The sequence below is a fragment of the Podarcis muralis genome, chromosome 14 (assembly GCF_964188315.1).
Source record: "Podarcis muralis chromosome 14, rPodMur119.hap1.1, whole genome shotgun sequence".
Taxonomy (NCBI): Eukaryota; Metazoa; Chordata; class Lepidosauria; order Squamata; family Lacertidae; genus Podarcis; species Podarcis muralis.
This window is the reverse complement of record NC_135668.1, coordinates 14,271,816-14,293,732: the sequence shown is the minus strand read 5'-3', so window position 1 is coordinate 14,293,732 and position 21,917 is coordinate 14,271,816. Positions and strand designations below refer to the sequence as shown.

General features: G+C 41.6%; 1 protein-coding gene across 3 annotated transcripts in view; it reads left to right on the top strand.

The window, feature by feature from the left end:
• Nucleotides 1-2,456: 2,456 nt before the first annotated feature.
• USP8 (ubiquitin specific peptidase 8) overlaps nt 2,457-21,917 on the top strand; it is a 37,009-nt gene continuing 17,548 nt past the window's right edge. For 2 of the 3 annotated variants that reach the window (XM_028705538.2, XM_028705535.2), the window contains exons 1-9: nt 2,458-2,628; nt 9,991-10,186; nt 10,573-10,717; nt 11,174-11,259; nt 13,940-14,090; nt 14,994-15,045; nt 16,400-16,544; nt 18,134-18,296; nt 19,294-19,438. In XM_028705538.2, the coding sequence (XP_028561371.2) occupies nt 10,083-10,186; nt 10,573-10,717; nt 11,174-11,259; nt 13,940-14,090; nt 14,994-15,045; nt 16,400-16,544; nt 18,134-18,296; nt 19,294-19,438 (991 nt within the window). In that variant the 5' untranslated portion in view covers nt 2,458-2,628; nt 9,991-10,082. Of the gene's footprint in view, nt 2,629-9,990; nt 10,187-10,572; nt 10,718-11,173; nt 11,260-13,939; nt 14,091-14,993; nt 15,046-16,399; nt 16,545-18,133; nt 18,297-19,293; nt 19,439-21,917 lie in introns of all 3 variants that reach the window. The other variant, XM_077918819.1, reaches the window with a different exon arrangement.

The following is a 21,917-nucleotide window of genomic DNA, read 5'->3' as shown; positions in this document are numbered from 1 at the left end:
GAGTGGTTTTAATTTCTTAAATGAGAGGGATCATATGATGAACTCTGGGCCACTAACTGCTTCACCCTAATGATGTTTTAATGTTGCTGGGTGCAAATAAAATTTCAACATGGGATGCCTTCTCCATTCCCAAACTGTTCCTAACACTTCTCTGCTATTTTTATTTGGGGTCAGATTATGGACTTTGCTTATGTAGCTTTGCAGTGAGGAGACAGAGAATATGAGTTTGCTTGCTGGTCATTGACCGTATTAAAGATATTTGATTTTTGATATGAGTTTAGGCCACCCTGCCATTGTACTGTAGTCCCAAAGATAAGACTGAAAGCAAATTCCTATAATCAAAATAGCACAAAGCTTGTGCCTCCACTTAAAAATTCCACTATATCCCTCTTGTTGACTCAACCTCTCCACCCAGTTCTCCTGTGGAGTTTGCAATTCAAAGTAACCCTTTTCACCCATTTTACAGAGCAATCTGAGTGCAGAAGCCTACTGTAGAACCAAAGTAAGCCTCCAATCTAAATATGTTTGCTCAACAACTAGTCCAACTAACTTCAGTAACTATGAAGTATTCTGGGGCTTGCAAAGTGTTTTATAAGTTTTATTTTGTCTGTTCTTCCCAACATCTATGAGATGGCGATTCACTAGCAAAATGACTGGGCAGACTTTCTGGAATAGAAAAACTGCAATGTATTGGTTATTTCCAAGAAGCTCAGATCTTTGGGTTTGTTCAGTTATTTTGCAACAGGGGAAACAGAACGTTTGCCATCTTTAAAAAAAGTTGCACAGCGTGGACAGTTCAGCCATCTACACCAACAGGGCATTACCAAAAGCTTGTGGGTTCATTATATCACAGGAATCCAGCAACTGCTTTAATTACTGGAGAACTGGAAAGCGAAAAGCAACATTTTAAAAGTTCTCAAAGAACTCATCTACCTTCCTCATAAAACAGGGTGCTTTACAACAACATAAAAAGCATAAAAACAAAAAAAACCTACAGTACATCATACTGTATCTGACGGTTGCCTTTTGCTGCTTGAAGCAGCTCTGTCTGCTTTTTAAATTTTATTTATGCTTTTCAGGTTTATATATTCACTAATTTTACAATCATTTTAACATTTCACAACTTCCTACCCCCTCTTTCTGTGGTTCCTTAAATTTATTTTTAATATCTTCTGCATATCCAAATTAACTTAATTTGCTCAGTTTTTTGTCTACTTTATTTAATATATACTCTTATGAAACAGCAGGTTATTAATAATCCTGCCAATGTTCTCATCTGTTTACAATTGATCTGTAAATATTCAATAAACCATTTCCATTCTTTTATAAAGAGTTTGTTACCTTGATTTCTTATTCTTCCGGCAAGTTTTGCAATTTCTGCACATTCCAGAGGTTTTTGCATCCATTCTTCCTTTGCTGCTACTTTAAATTTTGGGGCGAGTAACATTCTTGCCACTGTAGTAGTGTACATGAATAAGTTTCTATACATTTTAGGTAATTCTGTCCCTATAATTCCTCCCAAAAAGCTGTTGTTGTTTTTTTGTTGTTGTTTTTTTTTACAAAGGTTATTTTGAACATCCTTTTCAATTCATTGTGTATCATTTCCCAGTAAGCTTTAACCTTACTCAGGGCTGGATTTAGGTTTGATGAGGCCCTAAGCTGCTGAAGGTAATGGGGCCCTTTATATGTCCAGCTGTCCTTTGTCAACAACAAATTGCTGCTGTTTTTTTGTGTTGAATATATGCTATATATGGTAATTTATGGACCTAATAGGTATCTAAAGCCATCTGCACATAACAAAATATGTATTTTATCAAAGTAATTGTTGAAAAGTCCATGCAGAATGCAAAGTCCATAATTTTTATAGATAGAAATTAGCAAACCAGTGATATTTTAGTGAGCAGGCTAGCAGGCAGGGCCCATTACTTGTGTCATAGGAGTCTACACAACACAAAACACTGTTGCTGTATGTAGGTTTTATTTTGTTTTTTATCTTATATTTTGGAAATGTACATCTAGGGGTTTTTTCCCCTTTGATTTTTTTTCGGGCCCCCAAGAAAGTGGGGCCCTAAGCTACAGCTTGTTTAGCTTATACGTAAATCCGGCACTGATCCTTAACTACAAGACCACCACATATGATAAAAACCTATAGTTCTGTCCCTATAATTCACAAAAAGCAGCTCTGCTTTCCCAAAAGGACTAAATTTTTGGCAGGCGAATCCTTCAGAGAAAAGACGGGCAAACCTCAGTTCATCAAGTTCCCCACCTCATATATACACTCTTGAAACCCTGAACAAAAATTAAAAATAAAGATTTGGTGGCTGCTGTTTTATCAGTCGGCTACCCCAACACACGCTTCCCTACGAGTAAGCAAGCCATTCCCGCAGCCCAGCCCCTTTGCCAGGGAGGCTGGGCCCGAGCCCGGCCGCTGAGGGAAGAGCCACCCCTATCCCCGCCCACGGGCCGCCTCTCCGCCGCCTCAGCCCAGTTCCGCCTCGGAAGCGAAGGCCGTCCTCCAGCCCATCTTCCCTCCGCCGTTTCGCCTCTGGGACATGGGCCTGGGCCGGGTCGAAGGGAGGAGGGAGAGGTGGTGGCGACGGCTGCTGCTGCGAGACCCCCGAAGCTCAGGTGAGTGCGCTGGAGCCGAGAGGGCCGGGAAAGGCCTCCTGGAGGCGGAGCGGCCTGCCCTCTTTTACCTCAGGAAGGACCCCGGGGTGGGCAAGCTGGTCTGGAGCCCGGAGAACAAGGCTTGCTGGCGGCGGGGGGGGGGGGTGTTTCGGAAGGGAGACCTGACACGCGTCTGTGGGGCTCGGCTCACACGAGACGGCGGGGTCCGTGTTGGCCGTGGAGGGGCCCTTCTGTGGGCCCGCCAGGAGGAGCCCGGGGTGGCGGCGTTGGGGAGGCTCGGGTTGTGAGGTGGGAATGGGCGGAGGCCGCGAGATGACGGGAGGCATAAGGAATAAGAAATTGAGAGAAAGTCCATTCTGAGCAGAAAAAGGGGAAATGAAGGGGGGAACCACGGGAGTCATCTCTCTCTCCCCTCCCCCCCAACGACGTCCATTAAAATGTCACCTTGGTGAGTGACCTGGAAAGTTGCATTCACACGTTACTCGTGTTTAACCTCCCCCCATGCGTGATCAGCAGGGAACCGCAGCCAATTCTGGCCCTTTTCCTCGAGCCTTTATGTGACAGGTGTGTTTTCAAATGCTGATTTGGCCCATCCACGCTGTATATATGCCCTTCTAAGCATATGCTTAAACAGAAATGGGTGTACACATAATAATAATAACAATAGTAATAATAGTAGTAGTAGTAGTGGTAATAATAATAATATTTATTTATACATACATACATACATACATACATACATACATACCCTGCCCATCTGGCTGGGTTTCCCCAGCCACTCTGGGCGGCTCCCAACAGAATATTAAAAACACAATAAAACATCAAACAAGGCCAGTAGGAAGCCTGCAAAATGTCATTGGGGTGACTTTACCCATGATGAAATTCACACACGGAGGATCTGACCTGTAGGTGAGTGTGTGTCACGTTCCAGTGTTTGGCACCTCTTCCTCCTTACATGCATTTGTAGTGATGCAGAATTGTCTTACGCGAGTAATGGAAATTCATGTGCGGAAGTAGTTCTGTGAAGTAAGCGGTGTGTGCTCACCGTTTTAACTTGCGTGTTGTGGATTTATAGTAAGTAATGCCTCCCAAACCTTTCCATGCGTTGAGACTGAATTTAAGCAGAAGCTTAAATTGGATAATTGTGCCAATAAGTTATGCCAAGAGGGAGAGTTCTTGGGATGTCTGTACATGTTCTAGGAGCACGTGAACATACAGCAGATCTTTCCAAACTTTATGTCGCGACACATTAAGTGTGTCAGCTGCCGTGTGTAGCTGTGTTGTGCGAATGCTTCCTATGCTCCTCCTGGGCCTGGAAAAGGGATAGTTTAACCTCCAGTTTGCTAGTAAAATGGGAAGCGGGTGGCTCTGTGGTCTAAACCACAGAGCCTAGGGCTTGCCGATCAGAAGGCCAGCGGTTCGAATCCCCGCAATGGGGTGAGCTCCCATTGCTCGGCCCCTGCTCCTGCCCATCTAGCAGTTCGAAAGCATGTCAAGTGCAAGTAGATAAATAGGTGTTGCTCCGGCGGGAAGGTAAACGGTGTTTCCGTGCGCTGCTCTGGTTCGCCAGAAGCGGCTTAGTCATGCTGGCCACATGATCTGGAAGCTGTACGCCAGCTACCTCGGCCAATAAAGCGAGATGAGCGCCACAACCCCAGAGTCAGTCACGACTGGACCTAATGGTCAGGGGTCCCTTTACTTTGCTAGTAAAACTGAATTAATGTGTCATGAAATGATGCATTTCTAAAAAGTGTGTCACCAACATGAAAAGTTTGGAAAGCTCTGACATACAGTTTCTAGGAGCATGAGTACATGGTGGTGTCTTCACATGGGAGACTCCAGGCAGTGAAGTTATAGGAATATCATGGACTTTAAAACATATATAGCACCAACTGTGTAAATACCGAAGGATAAAGTAGCCAGGAGAAAGATGGATGTTGAATTCGTAATTTTTATACTCTGCCAGAGCCGATTGTTGACTGGTTGATACTCTACCTACCTTGTTTATTGTCTGATTATGTTCATGGCTGGTTATAGTAGAGGTATTGGTTTTGCTAGCTGACTCTTCCTCAGTCTTACGACACAGTATATATGTGGTGAATGTAGGGAGTGTATCCTTGTTTCCTCTTCCTGCACTTATGTGTTAATGACAGTTCATGTGTAAATGCAAGCAATAAAGGGTAAGAACATTGTAGTACTGCTTATTACTTTTAACACCAGCTTCTACACACTTGAAGGAAAGGGCATAATGAAGGAAGGCTAATTGAGAGTATATGGGTAAAAACTGTAAGAAAGGGAAGCGACAGTGACCTTACTGTGGGTGTTTGCTATAGACTTCCTTTTTAAAAAAAAAAGATATTTATTACTTTTCAAACAATTTCAACACAACATTACACAAAAAAAGAAAGAAGAAAAAAGAAAAAAAAGAACAGTACAAATACAATACAAAAACACCACATCGACCTCCTCACACCTCCCTTTTTGTATTCCACTTCTATTTATTATTTCAGCAATTCCTTTCCATCTTCCTCTGTTTTCTATCCTATAATTATCTTAACACATTCTTACCTTATTTTTTCCTTTAATTTTCTATTAATCTAAAAGGTAAAGGTAAAGGTACCCCTGCCCATACGGGCCAGTCTTGCCAGACTCTAGGGTTGTGCGCCCATCTCACTCAAGAGGCCGGGGGCCAGCGCTGTCCGGAGACACTTCCGGGTCACGTGGCCAGCGTGACATCGCTGCTCTGGCGAGCCAGAGCCGCACACGGAAACGCCGTTTACCTTCCCGCTTGTAAGCGGTCCCTATTTATCTACTTGCACCCGAGGGTGCTTTCGAACTGCTAGGTTGGCAGGCGCTGGGACTGAACGACGGGAGCGCACCCCGCCGCAGGGATTCGAACTGCCGACCTTTAGATCGGCAAGCCCTAGGCGCTGAGGCTTTTACCCACAGCGCCACCTGCGTCTATTAATCTATTTATACTTAATTCCTTATAACATTTCTACTAAAGCCATATAACTTCATTCCAACATTCTTCTAACATTCATTAATTTTACCATATTTCTGTAAATAGTCTTTAAACTTTTTCCAGTCTTCTTCCCCCGACTCTTCTCCCTGGTCTCGGATCTTGCCAGTCATTTCCACCAATTCCATATAGTCCATCAACTTCATCTGCCATTTATCTAGCACTTCAGTCCTTTCAAGAAGCAACCATTCTCTCAGCGGTGTTTGCTATAGACTTCCAAGCCAGACTGAAGATTTGGGTGATGCCTTCCTACAGCATATTACCAGACATTCAAAGATGAGAGATACAGTAGTCATGGGAGGCTTCAACTACCCCAATATCTATGGGAACTCAAACTCTACCAAGAACGTAAGGTCCAACAAATTCCTCAATTGCCTCGCTGACAATTCATTTACCAGAAGGTGGAAGAAGCAACAACTTGGACCTGGTCCTCACTAACAGGGAGGAACTGACTTGACAAAGTGGAAGTACTGGGAAGCTTAGGAGGAAGTGATCATGGCCTCTTGGGATTCATGAAATAGAACCAAGGGAAAGCTGGGTGTGATTGTAAAAACACTCTGGATTTTAAGAAGACTGATTTCAAAAAACTTAAGGAACTAAGTGATACCATGGTCAGAAATACTCAAAAGAGAAGGGAATCCAAAATGGATGAGCGTTTCTCTAAGATGATACATTGAAGTCACAAAGGTAGACAATTCCAACAGAAAGAAAAGTTGGAGGCATCTAAGGAAACCGGTGTGGCTGCATAAGGAGCTTACAGATGACCTGAGATTTAAGAAGGGCATGTATAAGAAATGGAAGGGGAAATCATGAAGGAAGAGTATACATAGGTGGCCAACAGTTGCAGGGCGAATGACAGGTGGACCAGGCTTGCAAGAGAAGTTAAAAATGTTTTTTAAAGCTTTCTTTGGCTATGTTCAAAGCAGGAGGAAGAACAAGCGAGTAGTAGGTCCTGTGTGTGGAGAAGATGGAGAAATGCTGTTTGGGGACAGAGAAGGAAGAACTGCTCAACACCTACTTTGCCTCTTCACCCAGAAGGAAAGCAGTGCCCAACCTGGTGATAACAGAGTAAATGATTTAAGGAGGGAGCTGCAGCTCAGTATAAGAAAAGAGGTGCTAAGGGAACACTTAGCTACTTTAAATGAATTCAAATCTCCAGGGCCTGGTAAGCTGCATCCAAGGGTACTAAAGGAGCTTGTGGATATAATCCCAGAGTCTCTGTTTATAATGCTTTAGAATTTTTGGAGAACAGGTGGACTGGAGGCAAGCAAATGTCCCCATCTTCAAAAAAGGGGGAAAAGAAGACCCAGGTAACAACCGACTGATCAGCTGAGCTTGACATTGATACCAGGTAAGGTCCTAGAACAGATAATTCAACAGTTGGTCTATGAGCACTTAGAAAAGGATGCTGTGATTACTAAAACCCAGCATGGGTTTCTCAAAAATAAGTCATGCCAGACAAATCTCATTTCTTTTTCTTTCTTTTTCTTTTCTTTTTCTTTCTTTCTTTTCTTTTTCTTTTTTACAAGTTGGTGGATCAGGGGAATGCTGTAGACTTCATGTATGTTGGTTTCAATAAGGCTTTTGACAATGTCCCATGATATTCTCGTGGAGAAGCTGGCAAAATGTGGGCTGGACAAGGTAACTATAAGGTGGATTTGTAGCTGGTTGACTGACCTAACCCAGACAGTGTTCACTAATAGTTCCTCATCATCCTGGAAGAAAGTGACAAGTGGTGTACCACACGGTTCTGTCCTGGGCCTGTTGTTGTTCAACATCTTTATAAATGATTTGGACGAAGGAATTGAGAGGATGTTCATCAGATTTGTGGAAGACACCAAGCTGGGAGGGTTAGCTAGCGTAGCAGAAGACAGAACTGGGCCAAAACTAATACAGTGGTACCTCGATAATCCGTTCCGGAGGTCCGTTCTTAACATGAAACTTTTCTTAACCTGAAGCACCACTTATGTAATGGGGCCTCTCGCTGCTGCCGTGCCACCGGAGCACGATTTCTGTTCTCATCCTGAAGCAAAGTTCTTAACCCAAGGTACTATTTCTGCATTAGCGGAGTCTGTAACCTGAAGCGTATGTAACCCGAGGTACCACTGTAAAAGGAATTTCAATAGGGACAAATACCTGGTTCTGCACTTGGGCAGGAAGAACCTGCTACACCAATATAAGATGAGGGACGCCTGGATTGCCAGTAGTACATCTGAAAAGGATTTAGGGGATTTAGACTACAAGGTTAGGATGAGTCAACAGTGTGATACGGCAGCAGAAAATCTGATGCTATTCTAGACTGCATCAACAAATATAGTGTCCTGATCAAGGGAAGCAATAGTCACGCTTTATTCTGCCTTGATCAGACCACACCTGGAATACCACATCCAGTTCTGGGTGCCACACTTTAAGAAGAATATTGACAAGCTGGAACATGTGTAGAGAAGGGCAACCAAGATGATCAAGGGTCTGGAAACCAAGCCTTATGAGGAACAGTTGAGAGAATTGGGTATGCTTAGCCTGGAAAAGAGGGGACTGAGAGGACATATGATAGCCATCTTCAAAGATCTAAAGGACTGTCAAATGGAAGATGGAGCAAGTTTTTTTTCTCCTGCACCGGGGAGTAGCTCCCAAACTAATGGCTTTAAGTTACAAGAAAGGAGATTCTGACTGAACATCAAGAAGAACGTTCTGATGGTAAGAACTGTTCAACAGCAGACTCAACTACCTCAGAAGGTTGTACTTTCTCTTTCCTTGGAGGTTTTTAAGCAGACGTTGGGTGGCCATCTGTCATGGATGCTTTAGTTGAGATTCCTGCATTGCAGGGAGTTGGACTAGATGACCCTTGGAATCCCTCCCAACTCCACAATTCTGTGATATCTGTTTTGCAAATACAGTGGTACCTCTGGTTACGAACGGAATCCATTCCGGAGGTCCGTTCGTAACCGGAAACAACCCATAACCTGGGGCGCCATTAGCAAAAGTGCGCCTCCCACTGCGCGCACGCCTCCGGCATGCAGTTTCCACTCACATCCCAGGAGCAGCTACTTCCGGGTTACTGGAGCTCATAACCCACAGCGTGCGCAACCAGAGGCGTTCGCAACCAGAGGTACCACTGTATGAACAATTACTGAGACCCAGTTCATAGCATTTGTGTGTTGATAGTTACTTAAAACAGGCTATGATCAGGTTGCCACATAATATTGGTGTAGTCAGTGGAAGTAATCATATGATCCAGATACGAAAACAACCTAAAACAAAAGTTACTGGGATACTAATGGAATGTAATTAGTATGTACTTATTAAATCAAATGAAAACAATGTTTATTTAAGTGCATGACTTCATCTTGTTCTCACATGAAGTAAATTGATAATTTAAAAGGGGGAAGTTAAACACAAAATATATGTTTCCCCAATTCACACATACGTGCAGATGTTCAAATGCAACTATTGTCTATATTTTTTTGGGGGGGGAATATTTATGATATTACCAATGTCTTCATTTAAAGTCTCTTCCCATGAACACTGGGTGCACGGTTGCCATGGGAATTGTTTTCATGTGCCTGTTATCTGTGCAACAGTGAGCAAGCTGGCTGTATTTTTATGACCTTGCAGATGTTAGTAGCCTTTAGTAATAGTAATGTTATAAGAGTTTTTTCTCTCTGTTTGGATAATACCTAATGCAATACTGCATTGAATCTCAGCAAAACCTAATCACAATGTGCTGCTTAGGTGGTGGAGAAAAAATAATGACATGACGTGTTGAACCTTGAAGTTATATTTAGAAAAGGCTTCAAGTTTCCAGGATATGAAGTCTTTGTTATTGGTAATCCACAGTGTGGGAGAAAAAACAGCTAAGATTACCTGCTTGAGACTAATTGAACAAGGTACATATGTATACTACTGGATGGAGTGAAAATGGAATATGTCTTCATAGTGAGGGTTGTAGAAAAGAGCTTGTTGCCAGTATTTTCTGCTGTTCCTTTTTGTGTGTGTATCTGAGTACATTTTCTAACAGATAATTTTGCACCACATAAAATGCATGCCTGGAAGCTGAAACTGATAACCTGGTGGTTTTTGAGAAAGCAGTAGGGTTGAATAGAGTTCTATTCAGTGAGGTTTTTTTCAGGGGGTCTCAATTACCCTGGAGTACCAACACCTCTTTTTCTAGGGGAAAAAGCCCTAGTTTTACCTGAGCTGTTTCAAAAGTCGTTTCACACTTGTGTTCCATGTTTTTAAAGTTTCTGTAGGCAAACATTCATAAAATGGTCAAAGAATGTGTTTTTGTTTTTGTTTTATTTTTTTATTTTTATGTTTTATTTTGTGATTTTTTTTTTCAGGAAACAGCCAGGGTTGCTGAGTAATTCAAAGACCTATAACATCCCTTTGAAGCCTTTAGCATCCTCCTGTGGAGACATATCTATATACTAACATGCCTGCTGTGGCATCTGTACCTAAAGACCTGTACCTCTGCACTTCATTGAAAGATCTTAACAAAAAGACAGAAGTAAAAGCTGATAAAACAAGTACTAAGAGGTATGGATATTTGCTTAGTTGACTTAGTCTTCATCTTCTTGCTTGGAATTAATGGAAAATATGTTCTAATAGATATTGTGCTCCATACGCATAGCTAAAACAACATTCACACTTTAAAAGAGTGCTGTATCATTCACTTTCCTGGTTGTAAAGTTCCAGGAGGTGAGTTAATGTTTAAGGAAGCTGAGCACTTTTTGCAGAAAATAATTTAAAGGTAGATCATAAAAGTAACACTGACTTGTCTTTTGAGAAAGAAAATTGCTTGTTCATACATTTGTTCTTTAAAGCAGCTTATCATTATAGGTGGAAGTTCTGCTTTTATGTAGTCTGCATTCATGACATTCCAGTAACTTTTGTGATTTTGAATTCTTTGCCTCCATTTCAAGTTATGTACAGAGTGCCCTCAAGATCTTCAAAGCAGCTGAGGAGTGCCGGTTGGACAGAGATGAAGAGAAGGCCTATGTACTTTACATGAAGTATGTGACTGTGTATAATCTTATTAAGAAGAGGACAGATTTCAAACAGCAACAAGTAGGTATCCAGTTATGAGTAGTTTTATGTATATTTTGATGTAAAGTTAAATATTTCACCTGAGAATTCAAGATAATAAACAACTGATTGGAGAAAGTGAAACACTTCTGTCAGGGACACCATAGGTGAAAATTTGCATTGGGCACTAGGCACCAAAGCACATGGCAATAATCCAGTATTGTGATGGACAGTGGAGGTGCAATTGTATCTGCTCCTTCGCTCTGTAAGATCTGTATATTCAGAATAATGCCAGAAATGAGACAACTACTCATTTCCTGTAAGTTCAGAACTGGAAGCTCAAGAGGGAGAACAGCCACTCATTGCAATCTCCATTTGAAACTGTCAATTATTCATCTATGACATAGTGCCAGAAAGATCATGACTAATGGATTTTTTCTGTATACATTGGGCAATGGTACACTGCTTGAAATGGTTTTATGCTTCTTGTAATTTCAGGATTACTTTCATTCAATGCTTGGACCTACAAACATAAAAAAGGCTATTGAAGAAGCTGAAAGACTTTCAGAAAGCCTTAAACTCAGGTATGCTTAAATAACATTAAATGTTAATACGTGTGCTTGGTTTTTTGATATCTTCTACCATATATTTCCTTATTAAGCCCAGAGAAGCATTCCTCTTGCAACATTTTCCATTAATTGAGAGTTCAATAATTGGCTAAAAATGTTTCGACATAGAGTACCTCTGTAAGTGAAAGAGAGAACGATTGCAGTGGAACTTGAATCTCCTGTGATCTTTATAAATGACAGTGCTGCATTCATGGCTATCTATAGTGTTAGCCCTTGGCTTTTAGACATGAAGCAGAAACTTGGAGTCCTAGACCACCTCATTCAGGATGCTATTCCCAAACACTCACACTCTCTCTCACTCTCCCTCCCTCCCTCCCTCCCTCCCCCAGCAATTGGGGAAGATTGGGGAAGTTAGAATAATCAGCAGCAGTTCATCACAATAATAATGAAAGCATGAGCAGCAGCAATTGATATAAAGCCATATCCAATATTAAACAAATCCAAAAGCACTCTGGAACATGACAGTCTTGGCCAGCTGCCTTAAAAATAACAGGAAGGAAGGAAGATGTGCATCCCTAGAGGAGTGGCTTAACAGTGTTGCTGCTGCAGTTGAAAACATCCTGATCTGTGTGGCCAACCATTGTAATTCAGACATAGGGGGCACACAGAGGAAGACCTATGAGGAAGACCTATGATGTGCAAATGAGAAGTATCCAGGCTCATATTATTTAGAACTTTTAGCAGGCTTGCCATAAAAGCATAAGAAGCTGCCTTTACACAAAAATCAAACCATTACCCATCTTGCTAAGTATTCTTGACTGGCAGCAGCTCTCCAATCAAATCTTTCTCACCTAGATATGGTGTAATAATAATAATAATAATAATAATAATAATAATAATAATAATTTATTATTTATACCCCGCCCATCTGGCTGAGTTTCCCCAGCCACTCTGGGTGGCTTCCAATCAAGTATTAAAAACAATACAGCGTTAAATGTTAAAAACTTCCCTGAACAGGGCTGCCTTCAGATGTCTTTTAAAGATAGGATAGCTACTTATTTCCTTCACATCTGAAGGGAGGGTGTTCCACAGGGTGGGCGCCACTACCGAGAAGACCCTCTGTCTGGTTCCCTGTAACCTTACTTCTCGCAATGAGGGAACCGCCAGAAGGCCCTCGGCGCTGGATCTCAGTGTCCGGGCTGAACGATAGGTTGAATCTGGGGCCTTCTAGATGCAAAGCATGTGTTCTACCACTAAGCTGCAGCTCATACCAAACTATTGGCTACTTCTGTTTCGTTTTGTCTCAATAATTCTATTATCCTTTAACACAACTATAAGCTTGTAATAGTGCATTTTTCCTTATTTTTGTAAATATGATGAAAATGTGACCTGATATGTGTAGGAAAACACATGCAGCTTCTTATGTTCCCCACACAATTTTGTAGGAGAGCTATGGCATTTCATCTGGGCCTTTGATAGTGTGGTGCTTTTCCTTAAGAAATCTTTTTAATAATATTTCCTGTTTTCCAGACCCCCGAATGTAGTGGCATAACTACCATCCAGTGCACAGATATCAGTCAGGCGTCCCTCACTCCTCCAAAGAAACAATGTGCCCTTGTTTTTCAAGGGCAACAGTACGATAAAGTATTTGGAATGCTCCCAAGATATTCATGAATTAACTACTTTGGGAATAGTCCAAATTCTTTCTTCGACACTTCTACAACAGTCTCCAAGTCAAGCTCTAGTAGTAGCATGTTTTGTTTTTTCTGTTCTCCTGTGGTACAAGAGCAGTTAATAACTGAATTTAGAAATTAATTAATGTGCAGGTGGTGATTAAATGGTATCTATAAGAAGGAGGAAGAGTGGTTGACTTCTGCCTTGATGGAACCAGATGTAATCTTTTACCTGACTTCCTTTAAATAAAAAAATTAGACTTTTCATTACTCAGACATCAGTTTCTGAAGTCTTCTTTTAGAATTTAGTATGCTATTCTTGTTCTGTAGCCAAGTGAGAATATTAGTTACATTTGTTTACTCACCACATTTGGAATGCTCACATACATACGCTGTTCAGACAAACCATCCTATAAATTGTGGTTTTGTGTTTGTTTAATATATTTAAAACAATAGAGATCTTACATTTTTGTCAACTTCGGAATAGCACTTGCTCTGCATTTCTAGTAGAATATTAAGGCTTCAAACCATTCTTGCATCCATCAGAGTAAGCAGCATGTAAAAGGATGCATGATGTTTAGGGTCTATTGTCCAGAAAACCAAATGGCAATCAGATGGTAAAGATTTAAGGATTATCAGGCTTTGGCTGATGTGTTTAGTGAGCACTTACAGTCTTCCCCACCTAGAGGCAGGGTCTGGTAGGTCTCAGCAGTGACTGGCTCCCAAGTCCTCCAGGAGAATGGTTCACTTTGCCTTCTTTGGTGGATGAAGAGAGCCAGTCACTGACCAGGATCTTCAAAGGCTTGGTCAAAAGTGTGACTGATGTCTCCTGGGAAAGAGGATGAAGAACACATGCAAGTTACGTAATGAGTTTCCTGCCTAGGCTTGTTGGAGGCATTAACCCAGCAATGACTGGCTTTCTTCATCCACCAGAGACTCGGGCATCTTAACAGTAAGTGCCAACAAAACAATCTCTTGCAATGAAAAAGCAAATTGAAAATTGTAATTCTTTTTTAAACTAGATATGAAGAAGCCGAAGTGCGGAAGAAACTGGAAGAAAAGGAAAGGCAAGAGGAGCAACAGTTGAAAAAGCAGGAATTGAAAGATGATGCAAAAGTTTTAACCAAAACCTCTTCGGAAGATTCATCAGATCCCAAAGGAAAAAATCAAATGGTAATTGGGACACTTAATCCTTAAGATGTTATCTGTTGTAAACATTAAAAAAATCTAGTCTAGAATATTGAAGGTGGGGGGAGTTGGCTTATATCTGGCAGCACCTAAAATTTGATTATTTAAGTTTGTAAACAAAAGTTAGCACTTACTTAGGGTTAAGTGTATTGTTCATTAAATACATTGTGCTTAATATTTCATATATTCAACAGGCTTATCCTGTTGAATAATTCTGAAGGTTGTCTATTTTAAATCCTACTCAGGCCCTAAAAGGTCATCACCATTCTAGCCTGTAGCTGCTAAACTGAGCAATCTGATGTGTGGCTCTTTGTTCATATTGCAAGCATGTATATCATTGGTCTACCTTGAGCTGTGAAGTTGAGATGGACCTTTAATATTGAGTTTCTTTAGACTGATGCTAAAGGCTGGAAAATACCATATGATCACCAAATCCTGTCCCTATTAAGGCACTTAATTCATATAATGGATTTCTAGCAGTGTGTATACATGCCTGGATACCAGATGACTCCAGGCAACTAAAAAAGGGAGCTAGGTGAAAGCAAAATCCCCAGTCTGAATTTGGGGAGGGGGGGTATTCTTACTAACTTCAACTCTGGCAGAAGGCTACCTTGTACTATGTTATGATTGGTCTGCATGAATCTATGCAGCCACTTCTGTTTTGCCATTTTGACAAGAGTGGTTGCTTCAGAAAGGCCTGGTTTAATCACAGGTGTAAATCCTGTTGAATTTAATAGGGCTTACATTCAGGAAAGCGGGAACAGGACTGCAGCCTTACAGACTTCAGAAAGTTGTGTATGTGTGAATTAAGAATATAAAAACAGCTGCTTTTAATGCATTTTTAATTGCTGAAAATCCTTTTTTTAAAAAAATGCTAACGTAATATAGATCAATGGTGAGAAGAAGAGTTCAACAGAAATAAAGAATCAACCTGAAACCGGTAAGTGACATCCCTCCATTATCCTCAGTTCTGCTCTCCATAGTAGAGACTACAAACAGAACAGGAATTTATCTGTAGATCACTCTTGTCTAAATGACTCAAATAAGTTAATTCATAGGGACTACAAGAAAGGTAGCTGTTCCTCCTCACCAACTACTCCCATTCATGAGGGGCTGCCTAGATAGACCTAGGAGGGAATTCCTTTCATTCACTAAGTGTGGAATTTGACCCAGAGGTGAGAGCAAAATATATCTCATAAATGCTCCCCATGGTGAAGTGTCTGCCTGAATGCTCCTCCCTATCTCGGTTCAAGTAATTTTCTAAGCATTTGCAACGGATATTTTACATAAGATCTGTATGTGCTGTCTTCACCCTGTTCACATTTTGTGTTCCGGAGGGTAACGATAAAAAGATACTATGATTTGAAAATGGGGCTATAATGCATGGTTGTTCCTAACCAACCACCGAGATCAGACGGGATTGGGCATTTTCAAGGTCGTATGGCTGTAGGCGATCCTAAGCAACGAGCGTGAAAGTTGTAAGATACCGCTCAGAAATCTGTGCACCTACATTCTGCAATTCCTTTAAGGGCATCTTTGCCCATTTTAACAACAGCTGGAGGTGTGTGGGAGGCCTCCAGTATAACCAGGAGTGAAGCCCCGCCCCCTCGTAGGGATAGGCAAGTCATGTGACAATAGGGATGTAAAAAGGCTCTGCCTGCAGCTCTTTTGACTGCCTTGCTGGGAATAGATTTTTCTCAGCTCCTTCTTGTCTGGATTTCCCTCGATATGAAATAAGTGGCTTCACTAAGTGCAGTAAGTGATTGCGGCTGACAGGGCAGCAATGGTGGGGCTGTGTTGCTCTCCTGGCAAACCCAACGCAGCTCATTGCTGCCACTTGCTAAGAGTGAGAGGCAAGGCAGCAGAAAACCTGGCCTGGTGCAGGTGCATTGGGGAAACCAGTCCATAGAATCAAAGAATTGTAGAGTTGGAAGGGACCCCAAGGGTCATCTAGTCCAACCCCCTGCAATGTAAGAATCTCAACTAGATTCTCAGCATGACAGATGCTCCCAAAACAAATGCTTTTAAAGTTGCGCCCACATCATTATTGTTGTTGTTGTTGTTGCTGCTGCTGCTGTTGCTGTTGCTGTTGCTGTTGCTGTTGTTATTGCCAAGCTTCCTCATGCATTGCTTCTCTGGCAGCCCCTACTGGCATTATACCTGTTCACAAGCATATTTCAGTGAGAATCATCTCTTTAAAACATTAATAGAGTTATTTTTTTAAAAAAGAACTTTAACAAGCGTTTGTAATCTGATCTATCAGCTTTTTAAAAAAATAATTTCTCTCTCCCAAGGAACAATCACAGCAGAGGAATTGTTTAAAATGATGATGGACAAAAGCATTAAGTTGATGATAATGGATGCTCGGTGCTTGAAGGATTACCAGGAGTCCTGCATTGCAAACTCTGTCTGCGTTCCAGAAGAAGCTATCAGTCCTGGGTATGGAATAAACTTTCTAAGCAGCGTCTTAAGACTGTGTACCGATTAAGCGTTTACCATTTATCAGGAGTAGAATGGAGAAAATATGGGACACCTGTTTGTCCAGCTACAATAAAAGGCCTAAAGTACACACAGTAGTCTTGACGACTACTTCTTTTTTGTAAAGGTGCTTAGTTGGTCTACGGAACTTTAGGACATGGGATATGCTGATGGTCCCTAGTTTAATGGACCTTTAAAAGGGCTTAGCAATATTGACAGCACTTGTATAAAATGGTTGTGAGGCAATACTCAGGCTTGGTCTTGGAACCTTAGGAGTAGACACTCGAGAATGGCTGTATCCAGTATTATTCCTAATCGGAGTAGACCCATTGAGATTAATGGGCATGTGAACTGAGGTACATTAATTTCAGTGAGCCTACTCTGAGTAGGTCCTAGCTGGATACAGCCCTCTGTCTGTAATATACAGTACTAAGCATAGTTGGAGCAATAATGCCATGGTAACAGTGACTGCTGGCAATTAGCTTGCGAAGATAAGTACCGTATTTTTTGCTCTATAAGACTCACTTTTTCCCTCCTAAAACGTAAGGGGAAATATGTGTGCGTATTATGGAGCGAATGCAGGCTGCGCAGCTATCCCAGAAGCCAGAACAGCAAGAGGGATTGCTGCTTTCACTGCGCAGCGATCCCTCTTGCTGTTCTGGCTTCTGAGATTCAGAATATTTTTTTTCTTGTTTTCCCCCTCCAAAAACTAGGTGCATCTTGTGGTCTGGTGCGTCTTATAGAGCGAAAAATACGGTAGGTGTTAGGGAAGGGAGTTTGGCATAAAGCAGTCCATGGGGAAGAAAGTATGCACCAAGTCACTGCTTGGGCTCCCCTGTCTCCCCTTACTGCTTTCACTACTGTGCTTTTTGGTCCTTTTGAAAGAGCATGCCTCAGCTCAGCTGAACCCTGTATTCAATCAAATATCCAACAGCCAATCAAATATCCAACAGCAGGTCACCAAGAGATCAATGTGAAATGGAAATGTTCATGTTTCTGGTTGCACAATTGGTTTATGTGAGAAGCCTACTAGACCAGGAGGCACTAAGTGTCGCTTCCAGAATTGAAGTCCCCAGGCTTTACCAGGGCCATCCCAAGACATTTTGCTGCCTGAGGCAAAAACAGCAAATATGCCCCTTCCCCCCCCCCAAAAAAAATCAAGGTAACGTAAAATAGCCAACTTATTTTTGTACCTGAGACAGAAAATCCCATGTGTCTCTCCCTGGGAATAGAAATGCAATAAATCAGTAAATAAACATTTAATGCCTCTTTATGACACCCCAAATTAGTGCCTTAGATGGCTGCCTCACTCTGCCTAATGGGAGGGCCGGCCCTGCTTGTTAAGATGTAATGGAGTGATGTCAGGCTTGGCTACCTGGGCCTACTCTGCATTTTATTGTGTAGTCACCATTGTCCCCCTGGATGGCAGTTGATTGCTGCCACAGCTCCTCCTTCAGTTGAATGACAGATTGCACTTTGTGAATTATTTTTTTCCCCCTTTCCTCTCCCCACCCCCAACTTATCTTTTATGTTACTGCTTCAAACTTTAGAGTCACTGCTAACAGGATTGAGGCTAAACTCCCAGATACATCTAAAGAGCCATGGAAGGAGAGAGGACAAGTTGATTATGTTGTTCTGCTTGACTGGTTTAGTTCAGCCAAAGACTTGCAATTAGGAACACCTCTGCGGAGCCTCAAAGATGCCCTTTTCAAGGTGAACATGCTCGGGTTTATTTTTTTTCTAGTTACCTTGATAAATGAGATTCCCAGTAGATGTAATTCTGTATCTTAGAGGGCTGTGTTTTGGTAGCTCTGTCAACAGACACAATCTTTTACTATTTAACTTAAGTCTGCATAAATTTCCATAAGTGATACTGTCCCATGTAGACATAGCATTTGCTGGTGGTTTGTTTTCCTTAACAATAATCAAATGTTATCTCTGAATAGCTAAACAGTGATTAAAAATTGAGCAGAAACCAGAATGTGAACCTGTAGTTTTAAGGCAATTAACTGTGGCTCAGTAAAACATTGGTAAAGGAGCTTTCATGCCTTTTGGAGATAGGGCTCAGTTAAACGTTTAGTATTTATTTCGTAGTTTTATATTGCTAAGAAAGAGTGGGATATATGTTTCTTTCAATAAATGTAGATGACCGTGGTTTTGCTTTGCATCTGGGATCATAACCCAAAGTTAAGGCAACCAATCACAGTTAAGTGTTACATTTTACTGGGCCATTGAATGAAGGGGCTGTGGTATTGTAGTATTCTCCTAAGTTTAAGTTAGTTGATTGTACTAACATAGTTTATTCTTTTTCTAAAGTGAAATACATACAGACAGGCATGACTTTAGCCTTCCTCAAATAGAAAACAAAATGTTATGGCAATAAATGTATATGGGTAAAAATGGCCTCAAGTATACAATTTCTAAACAGATACTGAGGTTTTTGAGGTGGTGTACTGAAATGTCTAAATATTTAGAATAAACTGCCCCATAATAAACAAATGTCAGAACAACTACATTGTTCTGTTCTATCCGCCATTTTTATATAAGCTATGTTACATGTATATTTGTTGTAAAAATAAGGAAAAAACAATCCATCTCTTTCCATTTCACAGAGTGCATTATCTAGCCACATGACCTGATTTTGAGAAATATGAGCTTCGCTTTGGAAGTTCTGTTGCGTATTGTAAAATGTTTTGTCTTTCACTTCCAGTGGGAAAGTAAAGCTGTACTGAAGAATGAGCCCTTGGTCTTGGAAGGGGGTTATGAGAACTGGCTCCTTTGCTATCCCCAGTATACAACAAATGCCAAAGTAACTCCACCGCAACATGACAGGAATGAAGCCGTTTCTGTCTCTTGTATGTATTAAAAACACCTTCTGATCTAAAGAAAAAGCTTTCCTAATACAGTGGTACCTCGGGTTAAGTACTTAATTTGTTCCGGAGGTCCGTTCTTAACCTGAAACTGTTCTTAACCTGAAGCACCACTTTAGCTCATGGGGCCTCCTGCTGCCACCGTGCGATTTCTGTTCTCATCCCAAAACAAAGTTCTTAACCCAAGGTACTATTTCTGGGTTAGTGGAGTCTGTAACCTGAAGCGTATGTAACCTGAAGCGTATGTAACCCGAGGTACCACTGTACTGCAGTTCTGTCCACAACTTACTCAGGAGTACATCCTACTGAAATCAGTGGGGCTTGCTTCCTAGTAAGCTCCTGTAAGATTGAGCTGCACAGGTTGCGTTCCTAAGCCTACTTATTTATTTGTAGATCCCCCCCCCCCAAAAAAAAATTATTCAGACAGTTGTGTAGAACTGTTGTTATGGGTGAACTGCCTTTTTAAATTCAGGGTATACTTCATGACCTATGATGATCTTGCCCCCTGCTTCAGAGACGAAAAGATTATATTTAGCATAATTTGGATATCAATAATCTGACTACAGCTCTGTTTCTTGGGGGCTTGGCTTGTCATTGTTCATATGGATCACTTTCAGGCGATTTCTTGTAGGAGAGTGAATTGCTGCCTAAATGTCCTACCTACTTGGAGCTTTTGGAGGACTTAATCCAAATTGAAATAAGACCAAACAGCCACGGTATTACACATTGAACACATGATAAATCTGCAACTGGTTTCACTCTGTTGTCAGTTGGTATTTCATTAAGTTTTAAATAGTAGATCCTAATGGTTGTTACACTGACATATCTTTAATCCTCTTTAAGGGGATTATTTATTGCACAGCTTTTCCTCCAGAAAACATACATAGCAGTTGACCAGATTAAAAAACAGTGAAAGCAATAAAGCATAGAGGTGCACAGTTACAAAAAAACAAAAAACTGAAAATGTAAAACAGCAGGCTATGACTGAAGCAATAGATTAAAAGCGAGCTGAATAAAAATGGCATTGGACAGATATCTAAGAACTAAAAAGATCCTGGTGGATCTCCTTTGGAGGGTTTATAGCAATCTCATTGCCATCACCCCACAGGTCCTGCCTTGCGTAATCTGTGTCTGTGTAATCTACGAGTGGGGAACCTTTTTGGCTTTAGGAGCCAGATCCTCATCAGGTCCTTGCAGGGCAAATTTGACAGGTGGGCGGGGCTGCTGACCTGACAGTCACGTGGTGTCGTTGTGATGTCATGTAATTGACAGGTGGGCGAGGCTATCCACCTGCCAAAATGCCTCCCATGGGTTTCGCAAGCAAAGACAATGGGGAAGAACTTCTCCAGCACTCTGCCTTTGCCATCCCCTCCAGTCATCCCTATTTTAACGGGATATTCCCAGACTTACAGAAACCATGGCTTCTGATTTGATCCCAGAATGTCCCAGGGACGAGCCAGCACTTGCAGTGGTTCCATGCTCTTGTACAAGTCAGTTGACTTGGGAGAGAGCGCAGCCCCCGAAGACGCACTTTTTTGGTTCTGTGCTCTTGCCTCCCAATTTTCATCGGGAATGTTGGAGGGTATGCTTTGCTTGTGAAATGTGGCTCTTTTTCTCCCTTCTCTATTGTTTGAGCTGGGTTTTGCAAAAAAGGCCGTGAGGGGGGCTTCTCCAGCACTGTCTTTGCTTGAGATCACGAACTTAAGATGGGATGAGGGAGGAGACTTGCAAAAGCCTTCCCCCTTCCCTTTTAAATACCCGATCTTGAATTTGAATTGAATTTATTACGGTCCCAGACCAGACTCACATACCGTACTATACAAATCAGAAACAACAAAATTAAATTAACAATCAGTATAACGATCAACAATACAATTATGGCAGCAGTTAGAATATGGTTTAAGTCTTAATCTCTACAATATTATCTATTATTTGCTTCTAACGGCTTAGTCTTTATAATAGCACAGCTTGTTCCCTGAGTTTTATGGCAACCGTACAAAATTTGGCCACCTTTAATGTGATCTCTGGATCCTTGTCCTCTATCAGAGATTTTAAATTCCCACTTGGAATTTTCTGTATAACAGGGGTGATAAAAACCAAGTGTATACCCCTGTAAAATCGGCATCATAGCAGGACGGTTTCCACCTCTATCGCGCCGCAGGGGCAGTACCCAATCTTGCACCAATCTGCCTCCCATCTTTAATCTGCACTCATCAGACAATGAGTAGAGATTAAATCCTGCTCTCTAGGCTGGGTGATCCTGATCTCTATTGGGAGAGAAAACCCCTGTTTTCCCACCCATCAACCGACATCCCCAGCGACATCAGCAGGTGGGCATAGTTTGGGAAACGCCCTTAGCAGGGCCAGGGTAAGTTTGCATGCTGGATTTTCTCCATACCTGGTGTAATCTCTCAAAAGGGCAGAACCAAGAAGTGTTCCTCCAAAACGGATATTGACTGTGGCA